The following is a 21,401-nucleotide window of genomic DNA, read 5'->3' as shown; positions in this document are numbered from 1 at the left end:
ACTACCACAACCTCCGTGCGGCTGCCTTCAACTCCCAGGCTCGGGAGCTGACCCAGAAGACTGCTGATCTAACTGAGAGCCGGAGTAAGTGCTTCATCTTTTATCTCACGTGGGGGCGCGTCAGCGCACCCACTGGGTGTAGTCCCCGAGATTCGGGCCGACTGCTGAGCAGTCGGGTCGGATCTTTCTTGACGACTTCTTTCTTATTGTTTTTTTCTTCTTTGCCATATCTGCAGAGGCCAATGCCAGCCTGAGGGAGCAGCTGGGTGGGACCTAGACCGCCCTTCGCGCCAAGGAAGCCGAGTTTGACGCCTTGGTTCAAGAGCATGACCGCCTGGTCAAGAGGCTGGCCGACCAGGAGGAGAGCCACAAGGCGGCCCTGAAGGCGGTGCAGGATAGCGAGGCCGCCCTTCAAGCCGAGTACGAGACCGAGGCGGCGAGCTGGGCTGAGGCAAGGCAGTCGCTGATCAGCGGCTACGGCCAGATCGAAGACTTGGTCGACGGTAGGCCGCCCTCTTCTTCGTTTCTTGCTTGCTGCTTGCCATTTAGTCCATTCTCTGACTTTGTGTTTTTTCTCTTTCTTTCTTGTGCAGAGTACTTCCCTGGTTACTCTATCGCCGCCAACCAGGTTGTCGAGGCCCACCGCGAGGCACGAAGGCAAGCCGGTGTGGAGATCGCGCCGAATGCTCGTCGGTCGCTTGAGCAGCAGCTTCTGGCGCTCCAAGCCCGCCTCCAGCCGGCTGACCGCATGCTCCGCCGTCTTCAGCGCGTTGGGGCACAAGTGCTGGCCGCCCTCTGGCCTGGCGAGGCGGTTCCCCGTACCCCCAGTCGGACTGCTGACTGGCTGGAGGTAGCGGTTGGCCGCTTCGAGGCCTGGAAGGCTTCTGCAGCTCGGTCAGGCGCCAGGCGGGCGCTGGAGTTCGTCAAAGCCTGGTATCCCGAGTTGAGCCTGGACCATCTGGCCACCTGGCGGCAGGAGGCTAACGAGGAGTTGGAGGCGGTGCGGCCGGCTATCATCCAGCGCGCTTCGGCAATCGCCGACTACACCGACACCAGCGCCTTTGCTTCTGAGGTGGATGATAATGGCATTGCTCAGCCGGTGGAGTGGTTCGGGCTGAACCCGGCGGATGGTGAGGACTCGGTGGAGGAGATCGACTCCAGCGACGAGGGCGAAGAGGAGGAGGGAGAGGATGGTGAAGACACCGTGCCAGATGGTGGAGCAACCGGCCAGCCTCAACTTGATCGTGCCTCCAGCAACGAGGCGCGTGCGAACGCGCCGCCTGGAGCCGGCGATGATCAAGCCAAGACTCGCTAGCCGGCCACTCCTCCAGCCGGCACTCCCGTCTCCACCGACCAGCCCGGCTCGCCTATTGCGCCCTTAGTCTGATCCGCCATCTTTGCTTTCCTGTTTATTGCTCTTCGAACAATATTTTGTTAAGTTGCGCAGTTCCACCCACTGGGGGTGTATTCAAATTATGTTGACTACCGGCCTGTTGAAGGCCTTATGTGTAAATATAATCATGCATGTGTTTGGCTTCCCATTGTTCTTGCTTTTCATCCTTTGGCTGTTTCCTTTGCCGCCCTCCCTTGGTTGCCGCCTTCCCAGCCGGACAGCTGCTCTGCAGTCTGTGGCTGGAGAAGTGCTTGGCCGGTTGGGAGGGCAAGTACTCTAGCTTTCTTGGATTGTAGCGAAGTGACTGGGAAGCCGGCCAGCCGGCTGTTCTGACAGCCGGTAGGTGTGGTGGGAGGCCGGCTTGTGTTATATAGGTTCGTTAGTCCTTAGCCGTTTTTCGTGTGGGCATCCTTTCCTGCCTTTGGCTCCTGCCAGTTGGACAGTCGGTTCTTCGAGCTGCGACTTTCAATAAGAGAGGGCTCGGGTGCCGGCACACTACTTGTCTGACTTCAGGTAGAACTTTTAATATAACTCAAGGCGGCCAGTCCCCGGGCCGACTAGTCGAACCCGGTGCCAGATAAAAAATCAAATGTAATAGTACATTCATGGGTATGACACTCGTCATTCATAGATAAAAGAGGGTAGTCCCTGAGTGCGCCTCGGGGGGCCCATTGTCTTGTACTTAATACAAAAAGGTAGCGTGATACATATTGCTTTTAACTGTAAAATCTTCTCAGGAGATTAGTGTTCCATGGTCGTTCCGACTCCTTGCCGGAATCATCCCTCTTGCGTGCCTTCGGCTTCTGTGCGTCGATCAGGTAGTAGGAGTCGTTGCCTAGGGCCTTGCTGATGACGAATGGGCCTTCCCGAGGGGCCGAGAGCTTGTGCTGGCCAGTTGTTCGCTGGATCAGCCGGAGCACAAGATCGCCTTCTTGGAAGGATCTTGGCTTGACCTTCCGGTTGTGGTAATGGCGCAAACCCTGCTGGTAGATGGCGGACCGGCTGAGTGCTAACAGCCGGCCCTCTTCCAGCAGGTCGACACCGTCTTCTCGCGCTTCCTTGGCCTCCGCCTCCGTGTACATGGTGACCCGAGGCGAGTCGAACTCGATGTCAGTTGGGATGACAGCCTCGGCACCATATACAAGGAAGAAAGGAGTGAAGCCGGTTGACTTGTTCGGGTTAGTACGCAGACTCCATAGGACAGCCGGCAGCTCATCGAGCCAGCAGCCGGCCGAACGCTCCAGTGGTGCGACCAGTCGGGGCTTGATGCTGGAGAGGATGAGGCCGTTTGCTCGCTTGACCTGGCTGTTTGACTGCGGGTGGGCAACGGACGCTAAGTCCAGTTGGATGCCCTGTGTTGCGCAGAAACGTGCCAGTGCTCCCTTGGCAAAATTCGTGCCATTGTCGGTGATGATGCTGTGTGGTATACCATACCGAGTGGTGATATCTGCGATGAATGTCACGGCAGTCGGCCCGTTCAGCTTCTTGATTGGCTTCGCTTCAATCCACTTGGTGAATTTGTCCACGGCGACAAGCAGATGTGTCATGCCGCCGCGGGCTGTCTTGAATGGGCCCACCATGTCCAGCCCCCAAATGGCAAAGGGCCAGGTGAGGGGGATGGTCTTGAGTGCAGAAGCCGACAGGTGTTGCTTGGAGCTGAAGACTTGGCATCCTTTGCAACATTTGACTAATTCCTTGGCGTCTTCCAAAGCAGCCGGCCAGAAGAAACCATGGCGGAAAGCTTTGGCGACAAGTGATCTTGAGGCCGCGTGGTGGCCGCATTCGCCTTGGTGGATATCCATGAGGATTGCTATGCCCTTCTCTGGCTCGACGCAGCGCTGGAAGACTCCAGTGACGCTACGCTTAACAAGTTCTCTGTTTATTATTGCGTATGCTCCGGCTCGGTGTTGAACTAGTCTTGCCGAGATCTCATCAGCCAGCAGCTCTCTGTTTACTAGGAAGTTGAGGATGGGCTGGGCCCATGATGGAGCTGTGACTTCTTCTGTTGTCAGTACGGCTACTGTGACCTGGGTGGGTGGGTTGGGTGGTGAAGAGTTGGAGTCGGCCACCGCCTGTTGTGTCGTTGCAGTCCCCGGGCCGACTGCTGTAGTCCCCGGGCCGACAGCTGCAGTCTTCGGGCCGGGTTCTGAAGTCCCCGAGCCGGGCCGCTTGTCGAAGTCCCCGAGCCGCCTGCTGGGTTCCCCAAGTCGGATCCGACTGCATCAGGGGTAGGCGGTACGAAGATGGAGTCCGATTCTGGACACGGCTTGACAGACGGTTTGAGGAGGCGTTGGAGAGAGACGCCGGTTGGTATAGCTTGTCGGGTGGAGCCGATCCGTGCTAGGGCATCTGCTTTCTCGTTGTCGGCCCGTGGCACGTGGAGGAACTCGCACCCTTCAAAGTATCCGCTAATTTGCTGGACGAGGAATCGTAGCTCGCCATGTTTGCGTCCTTGGCGTCCCAGTCGCCAGATGACTGCTGGACCACCAAATCCGAGTCGCCATAACACAGGATCCGGCGTATGCCGAGTTCTTTGGCTAGCCGGAGCCCGTGTATGAGCGCCTCGTACTCGGCCACATTATTGGAGGCGGCAAAATGAATTTGCAATGTGTATCTGAGCTTGTCGCCCTTGGGAGAGGTGAGGACGATGCCGGCTCCCAAGCCGGTGCGCATCTTGGATCCGTCGAAGTGCATCCGCCAATGAGTGGAGTCGGGAGCCGACGGTAGGTACTGGGTCTTGGCCCAGTCGACAAGGAAGTCGGCCAATGCTTGGGACTTGATGGCGGTGCGGGGCTGGTAGAAGATCGTGTAAGGAGCCAGCGCAATGGCCCACTTAGTCACCCGGCCGGATGCATCCCGGCTGCCTATGATCTCGGCAAGCGGGGTAGTGCATACGACCGTGATGGGATGCTCTTGAAATTAGGGCTTCAACTTCTTGGCGGCGAAGTACACTCCATAGCACATCTTCTGGTAATGCGGGTAGTTTTGCTTTGAGGTGGACAGTACTTCGCTCAAACAATATACCGGCCTCTGGACTAACTGAGCTCGGCCTTCTTCTGAGCGTTGGACCACGATGACTGTACTGACCACTCGGCTAGTCGCAGCAATGTAAAGGAGCATGGGCTCTTTCTCAGTCGGCGCTGCCAGGACAGGCGGTGTGGTCAACATCTTCTTCAACTCGTGGAAAGCTTGGTCTGCTTGGTCATTCCACTCGAAGTGGGTGGACTTCTTCATGAGTCGGTACAGGGGGAGAGCCTTCTCCCCTAGCCGGCTGATAAAGCGGTTTAGGGAGGCCAGGCACCCGGTAAACTTCTGAATGTCTGGCAGCTTGGTAGGAATCTCCATTCTCTCTATGGCCTTGATCTTCACTGGGTTGCACTCAATGCCGCGTTCGGAGACCAAAAAGCCTAGAAGCTGGCCGGCTGGTACTCCGAACACGCATTTCTCAGGGTTGAGCTTGATCTAAAATCGGCGCAAGTTGGCAAATGTTTCTCTGAGGTCTTCCAGCAGGGTGCCCCGCTTCTCCGTCTTCACCACAATATCGTCTACATAGACGTGGGCATTTCTGCCGAGTTGCTTGAGGAGGCATTTCTGCATGCAACGCTGAAAAGTGGCACCGGCATTTCTCAAGCCGAATGTCATAGTCAGGTAGCAAAAAGCTCCGAATGGTGTGATGAAGGCGGTCTTCAGGCGGTCGGCTGGGTCCAACTTGATATGGTGGTAGCCTAAGTAAGCATCCAAGAAACTCAACAACTCGCATCCGGCTGTGGAGTCTATTACTTGATCGATCCGTGGTAGGGCAAATGGATCTTTGGGGCAGGCTTTGTTGAGGCTGGTGCAATCTATAAACATACGTCATTTATTGTTCTTCTTCAACACCAAGACCGGGTTGGCAAGCCACTCTGGAAAAAACACCTCCATAATGAAGCCGGCTGCCAGGAGCCGGGCTATCTCTTCTCCTACGATCCTTCTCTTCTCCTCCGACAGTCGGCGGAGAGGCTGCTTGACTGGTTTTGCATCCGCTCGGACGTGTAGCTTGTGCTCGGCGAAATCCTTCGGAACACCCAGCATGTCCTTTGGGGACCATGCAAAGATGTCCCGATTCTCACGGAGGAAGTCGACGAGCTCGCGTTCCTATTTGCTGTCCAGGTTTGCACCAATGACAGCAAACCTCTCCGGGTTCTCCGGGTCCAGAGGTATCTTCTTTGTTTCCTTGGCCGGCTGGAAGGAGCCCTGAGCATCATATTCCTTGGGGTTGGGGGACAGGGCCGGCTGCTTGCCGGCCATGGCCACGACTCGGTCCAGCATCTTCTTCTCTTCAGCAATCACGAGGGACTCGGCCAGCCGGCTGCTGGCCGCAGCGCACTCGGTGGACTTCTTGTAGTCTCCGGCTATGGTGATGATCCCCTTTGAACTCGGCATCTTCATCTTGAGGTAGGCGTAGTGGGGCACAGCCATGAACTTGGCCAGGGCAGGTCGGCCAAGCAAGGCGTGGTAAGGGCTCTCTAGATCCACTACTTCAAACCAGATCGCTTCTCGGCGAAAGTGGTCCTTGTCTCCGAAGAGAACATCCATCTTGATCTTGCCGATTGGGGAACAGGACAAGCCGGGTACGATGCCATGGAACGCAGTCCGGCTTGGCATGAGTTGCTTCGTCTTGATGTTCAACTTCTCCATGGTGTCACGGTACAGTATGTTGATGCTACTTCCACCATCAATCAGGACACGGGAGAAATGGGCAGCTCACCTCTCTGTCGCGAGGGTGGCGTCCAACACCAATGCATAAGAGCCGGGAGACGGCATCACCTCTGGGTGATCGGCCCGGCTCCAGCTGATAGGCTTCTCAGACCAATGCATGAACTCGGGGTTGCTGGAGGCGACTGCGTTGACTTCTTGGTGCTGTTGGCGCCGACTGCGCTTGTCTTCAATTTGGCTCGTGAAGACGACGTAGGCGGCGTGCTCATCTGGGAACTCATCTTAAATGGCTCCGACTGCTGGTCGAATAGCCGGCTACTGAGGGGCTGGAGGCGGCGGGCCAGGAGGTGGAGGCGGCGGCAGCCCCTCGCTCTTGGAGATCCGCGTGAGCCAATGGCACTTTCGGGTCGTGTGGTTGGACGGCTTCGCGCCGCTGTGGAACTTGCAGGGGGCATCAAGAGTTTGCTCGTAGGAGAAGGTCGGCTGCCAAGCCGGCCTGCCGCCCTTCTTCTTGGGTGCGGGCCGCTCTTCGGGCTGTTCGTCTTCGACGGGGGCTACTTGCCGACTGGTGGAAGGCAGCATAGGGGCTTTGCACTTGTGGTCGTTCTGGTAGGGGCGTCGGTTGGAGTCACCAGCCGGCGTCTTGGAAGCCGGAGCGAGCACCTTTCCAGAGGCGTCCACTCGGAGCTCGATCTTCATTGAGGAGTCGGCCGTGGCGTACTTGTCTGCTATGATCAGCAGCTCGTCGACGGTAGTCGGCTCATCACAGAGGAGTCGGTGCTTGAGGAGGGTGCCCTTTCGGCACCCGGCGGTGAAGTACTCTATGGCTTGAACCTCGTGCACCCCCTCGCAGGAGTTGCGGAGCTCGGCCCAACGCGTGAGGTAGTCGCGAGTTGATTCGTTGGGCCCTTGGACGCATAAGGAGAGCTGGCGGGGCTTGGGAGGCCGCTTGTATGTGCTGGTGAAGTTGCGGACGAAGACTTCCGTGAAGTCTAGCCAGCTGTTGACGCTGTAGGGCTTGAGGCTGTTCAGCCAGGTGCGTGCCGTGCCTTGAAGCATGAGAGGGACGTACTTCACGGCAACGCGCCTGTTGCCGTTTGCTATGCTGACTGCGGTAGAGTAGTCAATCAACCAATCTTCCGGCTTCACGGAGCCGGTGTATTTTGGCGTGTCTCTTGGGAGTGAGAACCCTTTGGGGAAGGGCTCGTCGCGGATGCGGGGGCCAAAGCAAGGCGGGCCGACATCATCATCTTCTTCTAGCGCCAGGGATCGCGCTAGGCGGTCGATCCGGTGGCGGGCATCATTCTCACCGACTCCTTCGCGGTGGCCTAGTCGGCCGCCGAGAGTCGGATGCGTGACAGGCGGCGGGGTGGGATATCTCTCCCCACGAGGCGAGGGGAGGCGGATTGCCTTGTCGTTCCACCGCTCGGGGGCGGCCTTCTGCGTCGCGCTCAATGGTGACCCGAGTCCGACTGCGGCTAGCAGCCGGCTCCTTGTCTTTTCTTGCGCGGGCGCCACTTGCAGTCGGCGTCCGGGATGTCGCGGCGTGCTCTCTGCGTGGGGGAGGACTTTCAGCGCGGGCGCCGGCTTCATGCCGTTCTACGGCCGCGTCGATCAGCTGCTGGATGCGTCTAGTCATGTAGGGGAGCTCATCAGCCCCCAGCCCGTTCAGCTCGTCTACGGCCGCCTGAGCGGCACGCAGGTTCTCGAGTGGCGTGGTGTAGACTGGGCGGTCTGCTCCCAGCATGCTGGCGATGGCCGCGCCGCGCTTCTTGACGAGGCCGGCTCGGCTCGGCCCGCCAGGAGGCGGCGTGGTCGACTTCGCGCTGGTGAGCCTCAGTGAGGCGTCTCATGGATGCTATCTTCTGACCCTCCGTGATGAGGGCGAGGCGGCGTGCCTCCAGAGTCTCGGCGTCGGCGTCGGCCGGGATGGGGACGGACAAGTCATGCAGCGCCGCTTGTAGGGCGTCGTGGGCGTTCTCGCCCGAGACGGCGCCGTGGCTGATGACCAGCACCTCAGTGACAGCGCTGCTGCCACTGTCGGCTCGAGGGAGAGGGTCGTCGATGATCACCACGTTGGTGGGGAAGGCGTCAAGCGATGCCGTGTCGGAGTCGACAAGCATCGGGTCGGTGGAGCCGACTGACTCCAAGTCCACAGCAAGCTCGCTGGAGACGTGAAGCTGGTCAAGGAGGCTGACGAGGCGGCTCTCAGGGCAGTCTGTGCCCGCGTCGGACGCAGGCTCGTCGGAGATGCGAGCCTCGCCAAGAAGATCGGCGAGGCAGCTCGCCGCGCAGGCGTCGTCGACGCCTTGCAGCGCGTCAGGGCAAGCGCCATCGGGCGTAGCGGGCTGGCTACACTCGCGGGGGAGGAAAAGGGTTCCCGTCCAGAACAGGTCTCCGGACGACGGTGCACCTGGCCCCACGGTGGGCGCCAAATGTCGGGTGGTAGGTGCGACATATGCCAACGGGTGGCTTATCATTGTGGGAGCCAGTAAGACATCGCCGGTGCCTGGAAACGGGATAAGGCAAAGACATGCACGCCGGCGAATCTTACCCAGGTTCGGGGCTCTCTGTGGAGATAACACCCCTAGTCCTGCTCTGCGGGGTCTCCGCATGATCACTAGATCAACACAAGTAGCTACAAGTGCTCCTTGAGCTGTTTGGCTAGAGGAGGAAGAAAGGCAAGGCTAGCTCTCCTCTTCCCTCTACGTGGTGGCTGGCCCGTACGACGCGCTGTGGCCATGCATGCTCCGGGATTCGGGGGTGGCAGGCTATACTGTGGCCACGCCCCGTCTCATCACCATTATGTGGGCGCAACCCTGGTGGGTGCAGTCTTGGCCGGCTTCCGGGAGTCGGTCTTCTTGTGGCCGGCTTCTGGGAGTCGGTCTACTTATGGCCGGCTTCCGAGAGTCGGTCTTCTTGTGGCCAGCTTCTGGGAGTCGGTCTACTTATGGCCGGCTTCTGGGAGTCGGCCATCTTATGGTTATCTTCGGGAAGGTTTTTGGAGGTCGGGTCGCCTTCCGGTAGTCGGCCTGTGAGATAGCCGACCAGGGGAAGGCGGCCCTGTGTTTTGGATACTTGAAGGCCCAATCGGCCTGATAATTTTTCAGAGAGCCAGGGGGAGTCGGTTAGGCTACCCGTGGCCATTTACTCTGACAGTGATCGTGGAGGAGAATATTTGAGTTACGAGTTTGGTCTTCATTTGAAACAATGCAGAACAGTTTTGCAACTCACGCCACCCAGAACACCACAGCGTAATGGTGTGTCCGAACGTCGTAATCGTACTTTACTAGATAAGGTGCGATCTATGATGTCTCTTACTGATTTACCGCTATCATTTTGGGGTTATGCTTTAGAGACGGCTGCATTCACGTTAAATAGGGCACCATCTAAATCCGCTGAGACGACTCCTTATGAAGTGTGGTTTGGCAAGAAACCAAAGTTGTCGTTTCTTAAAGTTTGGGGTTGCGATGCTTATGTGAAAAAGCTTCAACCTGATAAACTCGAACCCAAATTGGAGAAATGTGTCTTCATAGGATACCGAAAGGAGACTGTTGGGTACACCTTCTATCACAGATCCGAAGGCAAGACATTCGTTGCTAAGAATGGATCCTTTCTAGAGAAGGAGTTTATCTCGAAAGAAGTGAGTGGGAGGAAAGTAGAACTTGATGAGGTAACTGTACCTGCTCCCTTATTGGAAAGTAATTCATCACAGAAATTAGTTCCTGTGACACCTACACCAATTAGTGAGGAAGCTAATGATGATGATCATGTAACTTCAGATCAAGTTACTACCAAACCTCGTAGGTCAACCAGAGTAAGATCCGCACGAGAGTGGTACAATAATCCTGTTCTGGAGGTCATGTTACTTGACCATAACGAACCTACGAACTGTGAGGAAGTGATGATGAGCCCAGATTCTGCAAAATGGCTTGAGGCCATGAAATCTGAGATGGGATCCATGTATGAGAACAAAGTGTGGACTTTGGTTGACTTGCCCGATGATCGGCATGCCATTGAGAATAAATGGATCTTCAAGAAGAAGACTGACGCTGACGGTAATGTTACTATCTACAAAGCTCGACTTGTTGCGAAAGGTTTTCGACAAGTTCAAGGAGTTGACTACGATGAAACCTTCTCACCTGTAGCGATGCTTAAGTCCGTCCGAATCATGTTAGCAATTGCCGCATTTTATGACTATGAAATTTGGCAAATGGATGTAAAGACTGCATTCCCGGATGGATTTCTGGAAGAAGAGTTGTATATGATGCAACCTGAAGGTTTTATCGATCCAAAGGATGCTAACAAAGTGTGCAAGCTCCAGCGATCCATTTATGGACTGGTGCAGGCATCTCGGAGTTGGAATAAGCGTTTTGATGATGTGATCAAAGCATATGGTTTTATACAGACTTTTGGAGAAGCCTGTATTTACAATAAAGTGAGTGGGAGCTCTGTAGCATTTCTAATATTATATGTCGATGACATATTGTTGACTCGAAATGATATAGAATTTCTAGATAGCATAAAAGGATACTTGAATAAGAGTTTTTCAATGAAAGACCTCGGTGAAGCTGCTTATATATTGGGCATCAAGATCTATAGAGATAGGTCGAGACGCTTAATTGGACTTTCACAAAGCACATACCTTGATAAAGTTTTGAAGAAGTTCAAAATGGATCGAGCAAAGAAAGGGTTCTTGCCTATGTTACAAGGTGTGAAATTGAGTCAGACTCAATGCCCGACCACTGCAGAAGATAGAGAGAAAATGAAAGGTGATCCCTATGCTTCAGCCATAGGCTCTATCATGTATGCAATGATGTGTACCAGACCTGATGTGTGCCTTGCTATTAGTTTAGCAGGGAGGTACCAAAGTAATCCAGGAGTGGATCATTGGACAGCGGTCAAGAACATCCTGAAATACCTGAAAAGGACTAAGGATATGTTTCTCGTTTATGGAGGTGACAAAGAACTCGTCGTAAGTGGTTACGTCGATGCAAGCTTTGACACTGATCCATATGACTCTAAGTCACAAACCGGATACGTGTTTATATTAAACGGTGGAGCTGTCAGTTGGTGCGGTTCTAAGCAAAGCGTCGTGGCGGGATCTACGTGTGAAGCGGAGTACATAGCTGCTTCGAAAGCAGCAAATGAAGGAGTCTGGATGAAGGAGTTCATATCTTATCTAGGTGTCATACTTAGTGCATCGGGTCCAATGCAAATCTTTTGTGACAATACTGGTGCAATTGCCTTGGCAAAGGAATCCAGATTTCACAAGAGAACCAAGCACATCAAGAGACGCTTCAATTCCATCCGCGATCAAGTCAAGGAGGGAGACATAGAGATTTGCGAAATACATACGGATCTGAATGTTGCAGACCCGTTGACTAAGCCTCTCTCACGAGCAAAACATGATCAGCACCAAGACTCCATGGGTGTTAGAATCATTACTGTGTAATCTAGATTATTGACTCTAGTGCAAGTGGGAGACTGAAGGAAATATGCCCTAGAGGCAATAATAAAGTTGTTATTTATATTTCCTTATATCATGATAAATGTTTATTATTCATGCTAGAACTGTATTAACCGGAAACTTAGTACATGTGTGAATACATGGACAAACAGAGTGTCACTAGTATGCCTCTACTTGACTAGCTCATTTAATCAAAGATGGTTATGTTTCCTAACCATAGACATGATTTGTCATTTGATTAACGGGATCACATCATTAGAGAATGGTGTGATTGACTTGACCCATTCCGTTAGCTTAACACTTGATCGTTTAGTATATTGCTATTGCTTTCTTCATGACTTATACATATTCCTATGACTATGAGATTATGCAACTCCCGAATACCGGAGGAACACTTTGTGTGCTACCAAACGTCACAACGTAACTGGGTGATTATAAAGGTGCTCTACAGGTGTCTCCGATGGTACTTGTTGAATTGGCATAGATCAAGATTAGGATTTGTCACTCCGATTGTCGGAGAGGTATCTCTGGGCCCTCTTGGTAATGCACATCACTATAGGCCTTGCAAGCAATGTAACTAATGAGTTAGTTGCGGGATGATGCATTACAGAACGAGTAAAGAGACTTGCCGGTAACGAGATTGAACTAGGTATTGAGATACCGACGATCGAATATCGGGCAAGTAACATACCGATGACAAAGGGAACAACGTATGTTGTTATGCGGTTTGACCGATGAAGATTTTCGTAGAATATGTAGGAACCAATATTAGCATCCAGGTTTCGCTATTGGTTATTGACCAGATATGAGTCTCGGTCATGTCTACATAGTTCTCGAACCCGTAGGGTCCGCACACTTAACGATCGGTATTATGAGTTTATGTGTTTTGATGTACCGAAGGTAGTTCGGAGTCCCGCATATGATCACGGACATGACGAGGAGTCTCGAAATGGTTGAGACATAAAGATCGATATATTGGACGACTATATTTGGACATCGGAATGGTTCCGGGTGAGATCGGGAATATACCGGAGTACTGGGAGGTTACCCGAACCCCCCGGGAGGTATATGGGCCTTATTGGGCCCTAGTGGGAGAGAGGAGAAGGGAGCAAAGGAGAGGGCGCCCCCCCAAGCCCAATCCGAATTGGGAGGGGGGCCGCCCCCCCCCCCTTTCCTTCCTCCTTCCTCCCCCTTCCTTCTCTCCTAATCCAACTAGGGAAGGGGGGAGGAATCCTGCTCCCGGTGGGAGTAGGACTCCCCTTGGGGCGCGCCTAGGAGGCCGGCCTCCTCCCCCTCCTCCACTCCTTTATATACGGGGGAGGGGGCACCCCATAGACACACAAGTTGATCACTGATCTCTTAACCGTGTGTGGTGCCCCCCTCCACCATAATCCACCTCGGTCATATCATCGTAGTGCTTATGCAAAGCCCTGCGCCGGTAGCTTCATCATCACCATCATCACGCCGTCGTGCTGACGAAGCTCTCCCTCGAAGCTCTACTAGATCGTGAGTTCATGGGACGTCACCGAGCTGAACGTGTGCAGATCGCGGAGGTGCCGTACGTTCGGTACTAGGATCAGTCGATCGTGAAGACGTACGACTACGTCAACCGCGTTGTCATAACGCTTCCGCTTTCGGTCTACAAGGGTACGTGGACAACACTCTCCCCTCTCGTTGCTAATCATCACCATGATCTTGCGTGTGCGTAGGATTTTTTTGAAATTACTACATTCCCCAACAAGAAGGTGCAGGACACCGTTGATGTGGGATGAAGTTGGAGACCGTCAGTTGTTTGGACCAGATTTGATCAAAGATTCTGAAGAGAAGGTTAAGTTGATTCGAGGTAGACTGAAGGTAGCTCAGTCCAGGCAGAAGAATTATGCATACTCAAAACGCAAGGAGGTAGTCTATGAAATCGGAGAAAGAGTATATCTTCGTGTGTCCCCTCTGCGAGGAGTTAAACGATTTGGAGTTAAGGGAAAGTTAGCCCCGAGATTTGTAGGACCATACCGAGTTTTGGAACGTATGGGAGAAGTGGCCTACAAGTTGGAGTTACCGGAAGGATTGTCAGGAGTTCATGATGTGTTTCACGTTTCCCAGTTGAAGAAGTGCCATGCTGAGATGGCAGGTATTCCTCTGAGAGACACAGTGCCCCAGGAATCAATTCAGTTGGATAGTGATATGACCTACGAGGAGAAACCAGTCAAGATTCTCGAGTTTGCTAGCCGTGTTACACGTAGCAAGGTTATCAAGTTTTGCAAAGTTCAGTGGAGCCACCATACCGAGGATGAAGCCACCTGGGAACGAGAAGAAGACCTACAGAAAGACCACCCACACCTATTTTCTAGCCAACCCGAATCTCGAGGGCGAGATTCATCTTAAGGGGTGTAGGTTTGTAACATCCCAATTTTCAATTTGGATGTTATACATAGGTCATCATATGCATATCATATTTTATTTGCATTTTTGTTGTGATCCTAGAAATCTTAAGCAACTCAAGGACCCATGGAGAGAGTTGTGGATTTCATTAAATTTTCATATTTGATTTTTCTCAAATATTGAAAAGAGGATCAATTTGTTGGCGCCACCTCCTCGCAGTGCCGCTCTTCTTCTTCCTGTCATCTCTCTTGAACACACACCATGGAGAAACTCTACACACACACACACACACACACACACACCAAGGAAGAGCACAAGAGCTTTGCGTAGAGGCCCTGCCCCTTGGTGTACACACGATGGCTACATTTTTCTCCAGCCCTCTCGGCCACTTTTCTCATTGCTCATTGATGCATATATATACAAGACCATACACGCACCGGCCAGCCACCTCTCTCGGGCAACAATCCCACTAACCTATGCATGCACTATCAGGCCTTATCCTACTCCTGGAATTACTCCAACAACCAGCACCACTCGGCCATATCTAAAAACTAACTCCACGTCTCAACGTGGCCTACTACTTCATGCACAAACTAATTCTCCAGCACATGCGTAGCTTCGCGCAGCACGCACACTCGCCACGGTGGAGGGTCCCGCCGTCCCACGCGCACCCAACGCGCCCGACGAGCCCGACCGCACCAGACGCCGTGGCTTATTCCAACACACACCCCCCAAGCCACGGCCTCTCCGTCCATCCTGACAGGACTCCGGCCTCTCGTCGACTGCCACGGAGAAGGACCTTCTTCACCTCCGGCGACACACGCCGCAGCTTCTCTTCCCGGCGCACTGACGCCGCCGGCCACAACTACGGCCGATTTCCTCAAGCACGAACTCGAGCCACACCTGTTACAACGCATATGGGGGGTTCTTATACCCTGGGGCACGCCGGTGCATGTACCCTACGCCCCAGTCCACGCCAAGCGCCTGGTCCGGCCCGCTCTGCCCACTCCCGCGACATGCACACACACGTTCAGGTCGTGCGAGCCCGCCTAGGACCAACTCCGCGCTCGCCCCGATCTCGCCAACAGAACGCACAGAAGCTGCACTCGTGCACGGACACGCCCGTGCACACCACACGCATGACCCGCCCTGGACCCGACGTGCCCAGCGCGCCCGGCGCGCCCATACATGCGCCCGACGCGACAAGCTCATCACCATGGTTGCTGCCGTCCGACGCCACCGTGTGCTTCCAGCACGAGCCGCCGCAGATGCCGTGCAACGCGGCCACCTCGCCGGCCGCTGTCGTGCACCGCCGCCGATGCAGCTACTACCGCGCTACACCCCGTCGAGCGCCACTCGTTGCCGCTGCCGAAACCCGCAGCACCATGCGCCGCCGTGCCGCGTCTCCGTGCCTCGTCCCACTGCGCTCTCCGTGCGTCGCAGCCTCCATGTCCACCACGCGCTTCGCAGACGCCGCCGCGTGCCACAGCCGCCCCTCGAACTTGGCTCTGATACCAAATGTTGGCGCCGCCTCCTCACAACGCCGCTCTTCTTCTTCCTCTCATATCTCATGAACACACACCATGGAGAAACTCTACACAGACACACGCACACACACCAAGGAAGAGCACAAAAGCTTTGCGTAGAGGCCCTGCCCCTTGGTGTACACACGATGGCTACATTTTTCTCCAGCCCTCTCGGCCACTTTTCTCATTGCTCATTGACGCATATATATACAAGACCATACACGCACCGGCCAGCCACCTCTCTCGGGCAACTAATCCCACTAACCTATGCATGCACTATCAGGCCTTATCCTACTCCTGGAATTACTCCAACAACCAGCACCACTCGGCCATATCTAAAAACTAACTCCACGTCTCAACGTGGCCTACTACTTCATGCACAGACTAATTCTCCGGCACATGCGCAGCTTCACGCAGCATGCACACTCGCCACGGTGGAGCGTCCCGCCGTCCCGCGCGCACCCAACGCGCCCGACGAGCCCGACCGCACCAGACATCGTGGCTTATTCCAACACAATTTGGTTTTAATAATTTTCTCTCCGAAATATTTCAAATGCTAAAATAAATGAGAGGAGATAAAATGACTTCTCCAAAATAAAAGAAATATTGGAGGAAAAATGTTAAAATCAAATAAATATTTTATTTGGATTTTTATTGCTATTTTATTTGAATTAGAAAAATATGCATTTTTTTAAATTGTATTTTTAGGCCAGAAAAATGTTCATTTTGTTCTAAATATTTTATTTAGATGGTGAAAATTGTTTTTGGCATTTTTAGAATTATTTTATATTTTATTACGATTTTTTTCTTTTGGCGAAATTTATATAAAAAAACTCTCCGCCCGACTGGGCCGAAGGCCCAGCCGAGCCGGGCCGCAGCCCGCGCCGCCACCGCCTCCCCACGCGGGAGAGTCCGCGCCGCCGCCGCCATCCGAGTCCGGTCGGGGCACGCCTCCCGAGGCCGACCCCGACCCGGCGCCCCCTCGCCCAGGTCGCCCCCCGGCCTCCTTAAATACCGCGTCGCCCCGCCGCCTCTCCACCCCGTCCCGAAGCCGCCGCCCGCAGCCGCCCGCGCCGTCAACCGCACCGCCGCCGCCGCCTGCCTCCGCCGCCTGCTGCCGCTGCTGCTCCGCCGCGCCGACGCCGCCGACGCCGTCCCGCCATCCCAAGCCGCCGCCTCGCCCGAGCCCCGCCTCACCGGAGCCCCGCCTCGCCGGAAACCGCCGCCGACCCGCCGGTTTAAGGTATAAACCCTAGATTGTTTTTTGGGTTTTCTCGGTATTTTTTGGACGGTTCGCTAATTAGCGAACGTTCACCCGTTAGTTCGTTTTAACGAACGAATTCGTTCATTTGTCTCTGTTAGCGGACATTCGTCCAATAGATTTTTCTTTTTCTGTTTTTATTTCACCAGGGACCTATCCGCGATTATTTTTATCGCAGATTAGCTCCTGATCTTCAAACCCTCGCAACTTTTCAACCGTTCGTCCAAATCCAGTGAAACCAACGCCAAAATCTTCGTCTCGAACCCCTCTTTCCAGTTACTCAACTTGAACATGATTTTGACAAATTAAAATTTGGTTTCAGGCAGATTTTATTTCGAACTTCTTTTGATCGTAGTTTGAGTTTCGTAGCTCCGATTTGATTGATTCTTTTTGCAAATCGAAGCTCTTTAGTTGAATTTTCAGTTTGGACTTTCTTATCTGAGTTTGACCTTTGCATCTATGCTTGATTGCTTATGTATGCTACTGTTTGTTTGCCATAGAATTTCCGGAGTGCGAAGCGTGCTACTACGAGTCCCTAGGGTTTGCAAATCGTCAGCAAGGCAAGTAACACTTTGACCATATCCCTTCGTTACCTAGTTTTTATGCATTAGTCCAATCCTCAAACATTGCATGAGTAGGATCTGATTAACATGTGGGTTTTGGGAAGTAGTTGATGAGGTAGAACCTATTGTCCCTTTATATCAAACCCTGGGAGTTACTTCTACGTTATGCTTATACTGCTATGCTATGCTCGTAGACGTGGATTGGTTGAGTGTATCCATGACAGATGTGAGAGTTGTTAATTAATGGTTAAACTTAAGGTGGCTACTTAAATACACATCTGGGTGGATTGGTTGAGGCACCCTGGAGCACCCAGTGGTTGTCTGGGCACCTGGAGCAATCCAGCGCTGTCCTGGGATATCCCGGAGTACCCGTGTGATCATCTTATTGTTCGACACCCAGGCTCAAAGGAATCATAAGATTATTCATGCTAGAAACTTCCATGTGCAGCCACAAGCCATTATGGGCTCTGGCATAGTTGAGTAAGATGTGGGAAACCTTTCCATGATGGGCTAGCAGATGTAGGGGATTGTAGGTGTACCGGCCTATCTATCTGTTAAGGGGACCTCTTCGGAAAGACTGTGTCTCGGTCATCCGTTTCTCAAACATCATGAAGTGCGAGAAATACAACGGAGGAGATCGAGTCTTGTGAGGAAAAGTGCGCAAACCTCTGCAGAGTGTACAAACTAATCATGATTAGCCGTGTCCCCGGTTATGGACATCTTGAGTATCTGGTACTTGAATTATTGATTTGATCTCATCACTCCTTTAATTAATCTGTTGGGTTATTAATACTGTTTAATCTGGATTGAGTTGGAGGAACCTTCTCAATGTTTATCAACCACCATGATAGTTAAACAAAATGTATTCTTTTGTTGTAGGGAAAATTAGCTTTATGCAAAATAAAACTTAGAGCCTCCACCAGCCATATATGCATGTAGTGTTAGCATCTATCTTGTTCATTGCTCTACAGTGTTATATTGCCAGCATATTCCATGTGCTGACCCATTTCGGGCTGCAACGTATTATGTTGCAGACTTTTCAGACGAAGAGTAAGGTGCGCTAGGTCGTTGTCGTGCACTCAGCTATGTCGTTGGAGTTGATGGACTCATTTACCTTCGATGCTTCCGCAGTTATCTTTATTAGATGGCCTTAAGCCATATTACTGTAATAAGTTCTCTTTTGAGACATTCGATGTAATAAGTGTGTGTTTGCACTCTGTTATAAATCCTTCAAGTACTGTGTGTTTCAGCATTACCGATCCAGGGATGACACTTATGCACAGAGATTTGACCGTTTGAGATTGGATCTCTACAGTCATTGAGGAGGTAAGGTCGTTTCTATCTCAGAACTTTGAGATGAAAGACCTTGGTGTGGCTGATGTTATCTTGAACATGAAGCTACTTAGAGAAAATGAGGGTGGGATTACACTTTGGCCCGATGGTATGGTTGAAAAGTACAAGGCTAGGCTTGTGACCTAGGGCTATGACCAGAAAGAAGAGGAAGATTTCTTCGATACTTATTCACCTGTGGCTAGACTGACCACCATTCGAGTATTACTCTCATTGGCGGCCTCGCATGGTCTTCTCGTCCGCCAGATGGATGTTAAGACGGCTTTTCTAAATGGAGAGCTAAACGAGGAAATCTACATGCAACAGCGAGATGGCTTTGTGATAGATGGTTAGGAAAGAAAGGTGTGTAGGTCGCTGAAATCTTTATATGGCCTGAAGCAAGCACCTAAGCAATGGCATGATAAGTTTAATACATCTCTGACATCTGTTGGCTTCGTTGTTAATGAAGCTGACAAATGTGTATACTATCGCCATGGTGGGGGCGAAGGAGTTATACTGTGCTTGTATGTTGATGACATACTGATATTCGGAACCAACCTCAAAGTCATTGAGGAGGTCAAGTCGTTTCTATCTCAGAACTTTGAGATGAAAGACCTTGGTGTGGCTGATGTTATCTTGAACATCAAGCTACTGAGAGAAAATGAGGGTGGGATTACACTTCTGCAATCCCATTATGTTGAGAAGGTGTTGAGCCGTTTTGGGTACTCGGACTGCACACCATCTCAAACACCATATGATCCTAGTGTGTTGGTTCGAAAGTTCGAAGGCACAACTAAGGATCAACTAAGATACTCTCAAATCATTGGTTCACTCATGTACCTAGCGAGCACAACGAGGCCTGACATCGCGTTTGCTATGAGCAAACTGAGCCGGTTTGTTTCCAACCCGGGTGATGTACATTGGCATGCTATTGATAGAGTTATGTGCTACTGAAGGGTACTATGAACTACGGACTTCACTATACGGGATATTCATCGGTACTTGAAGGGTATAGTGATGTGAATTGGATCTCTGATGCTGATGAGATGAAGGCCACGACTGGGTATATGTTTACTCTTGGAGGTGACGCTGTTTCCTGGAAGTCTTGCAAGCATACGATCTTAACGAGATTGACAATGGAAGCAGAATTAACAGCATTAGACACATCTGGTGTCGAAGCAGGTTGGCTTCGAGATCTTTTGGACTTGCCATTGGTTGATAAACCGGCTCGTTGTTCGTCTACTTCCTCTACGTCCGCGTCGCCCTCATCATCACCATGTCCACCGATGCCGAACGTGTCGCCGCCGAGAAGCTTGAGGCCGACAAGAAGGCCGCCGAGGACACCACTACTGCCGCCACCACCGCGGCGGCTTCTGCATGGCCTACTGGAGGGTATAACGCGTATATCCCTCTCATGATTATTTCCGTATTAGCAGTACTAACATTATGTAGATCTGTCTACTGTTTGCGCATTACGTGCTCCTTTAGATCAGTATCAGTTTGTTGCTAATTCTGTCAATGCCATGCTAGTCATCTATTTATTGATTAAATTAGTCGAAAAATTGCTTGTTTACTCAACAAGATGTTGGGGTGTTTGACTGTGCCAAACTAATCGGATGATCGACATTCACTTACCACGTCTTAACTGTTTCACTTTAGCAATTGCTTTGTGCAGGTGTACATACAGTTTTAGCATGCCACCTGTGCCCTCCCGCTGTATCCCTTACGTTTGTGCAGGAGTAACTTTTTTCACCATGCATGCATTCTGTTGCAGGTGCTATGCTCGGCTATCTCTCAGAGCTACAAACTGTCGCAAGAAGAAGTGCGGCCACAGCAACCAGGTGAAACTTAACTGTCCATGTCATGTTCTTCGCCTTGATTGTGAAGTTCATTGATCTGATTGCCCAACCTATCATTTACAGCTGAGGCTAAAGAAGAACAACTGGTACAGGAGATGGAGGCACTGAAGCGTCCTGCGTCAGTGAATTAACTTCTCAGTGCTCGCTCATATACTCATGCCAGGGTCATCAGAGATGGAAGTTCTAATTAGTTCGTTGTAAAGGTCCTCATGGATGTAGAGCCTTGATTAACATCAGGTTGTGTAGTGTGTTGTTGGCATGGTTTTCTTCCGAATGCTTAATGTGTTGATTATAGTCCTGAATACATCTCCAGTCCCCACCGATGGTGGCATGACTTGGGGATCCTGCAGCCCGATTTTTGTTTGACATGGCTTTTGATTTTTCTTGTTACTCAGTGTCGCTGATTGCAATATTTTTTGTGGCTTCGCGACACAACAACACGTCGTGATTGATCAAAACCCAAACCCTAAGCTCTTATGTAAGTCGAATCTTGATTGCATCGTTGAACACTTGGTGCTGATATGGTGACATGCTTCACAAATTGATTCCAATTGGAATGAACAAATTATGTGGTGCAAAAATCTTGATTACGAGTGAAAATAGTCTGAATAACCCCGCTCGGGCGACTCGGGGATCCAAACCCTAACCCCGTCGCCTCCCGCGCAGCCGCCTAAGTTAGCCACCGGGCAAGCACAGGGCGCTACTGAGAAGGTGGTGGTTGGGCTTTTGCTGCCCTGCCTCGGCCACAGGGGCATCAGGCTCTGGGGCGGTGGCCCCGGTCGTAGAGGTGCCACCGGATTTGCAGCGCTAGGTGGTGCGGGTGGGAGCTGGTGTCCTCGGCCATTTGGATGGCGGGTGCTCTCGAGGATGCGAGCCATGGTGCGGTGGAAATTTTGGCTCTCGTCAGCGCCAGATCTGGCTGTCTC

General features: G+C 52.3%; 1 protein-coding gene across 1 annotated transcript in view; it reads left to right on the top strand.

Moving 5' to 3' along the window:
* LOC123096975 (ubiquitin-60S ribosomal protein L40-1-like) overlaps positions 1-20,583 on the top strand; it is a 153,475-nt gene extending 132,892 nt beyond the window's left edge. The window contains exons 5-6 of the mRNA XM_044518760.1: positions 20,391-20,457; positions 20,539-20,583. Of these exons, the coding sequence (XP_044374695.1) occupies positions 20,391-20,457; positions 20,539-20,583 (112 nt within the window). The remainder of the gene's footprint in view (positions 1-20,390; positions 20,458-20,538) is intronic.
* Positions 20,584-21,401: the final 818 nt, after the last annotated feature.

Source organism: Triticum aestivum, chromosome 4D (assembly GCF_018294505.1).
Source record: "Triticum aestivum cultivar Chinese Spring chromosome 4D, IWGSC CS RefSeq v2.1, whole genome shotgun sequence".
Classification (NCBI taxonomy): domain Eukaryota; kingdom Viridiplantae; phylum Streptophyta; class Magnoliopsida; order Poales; family Poaceae; genus Triticum; species Triticum aestivum.
This window is presented reverse-complemented; position numbering and strand designations above follow the sequence as displayed.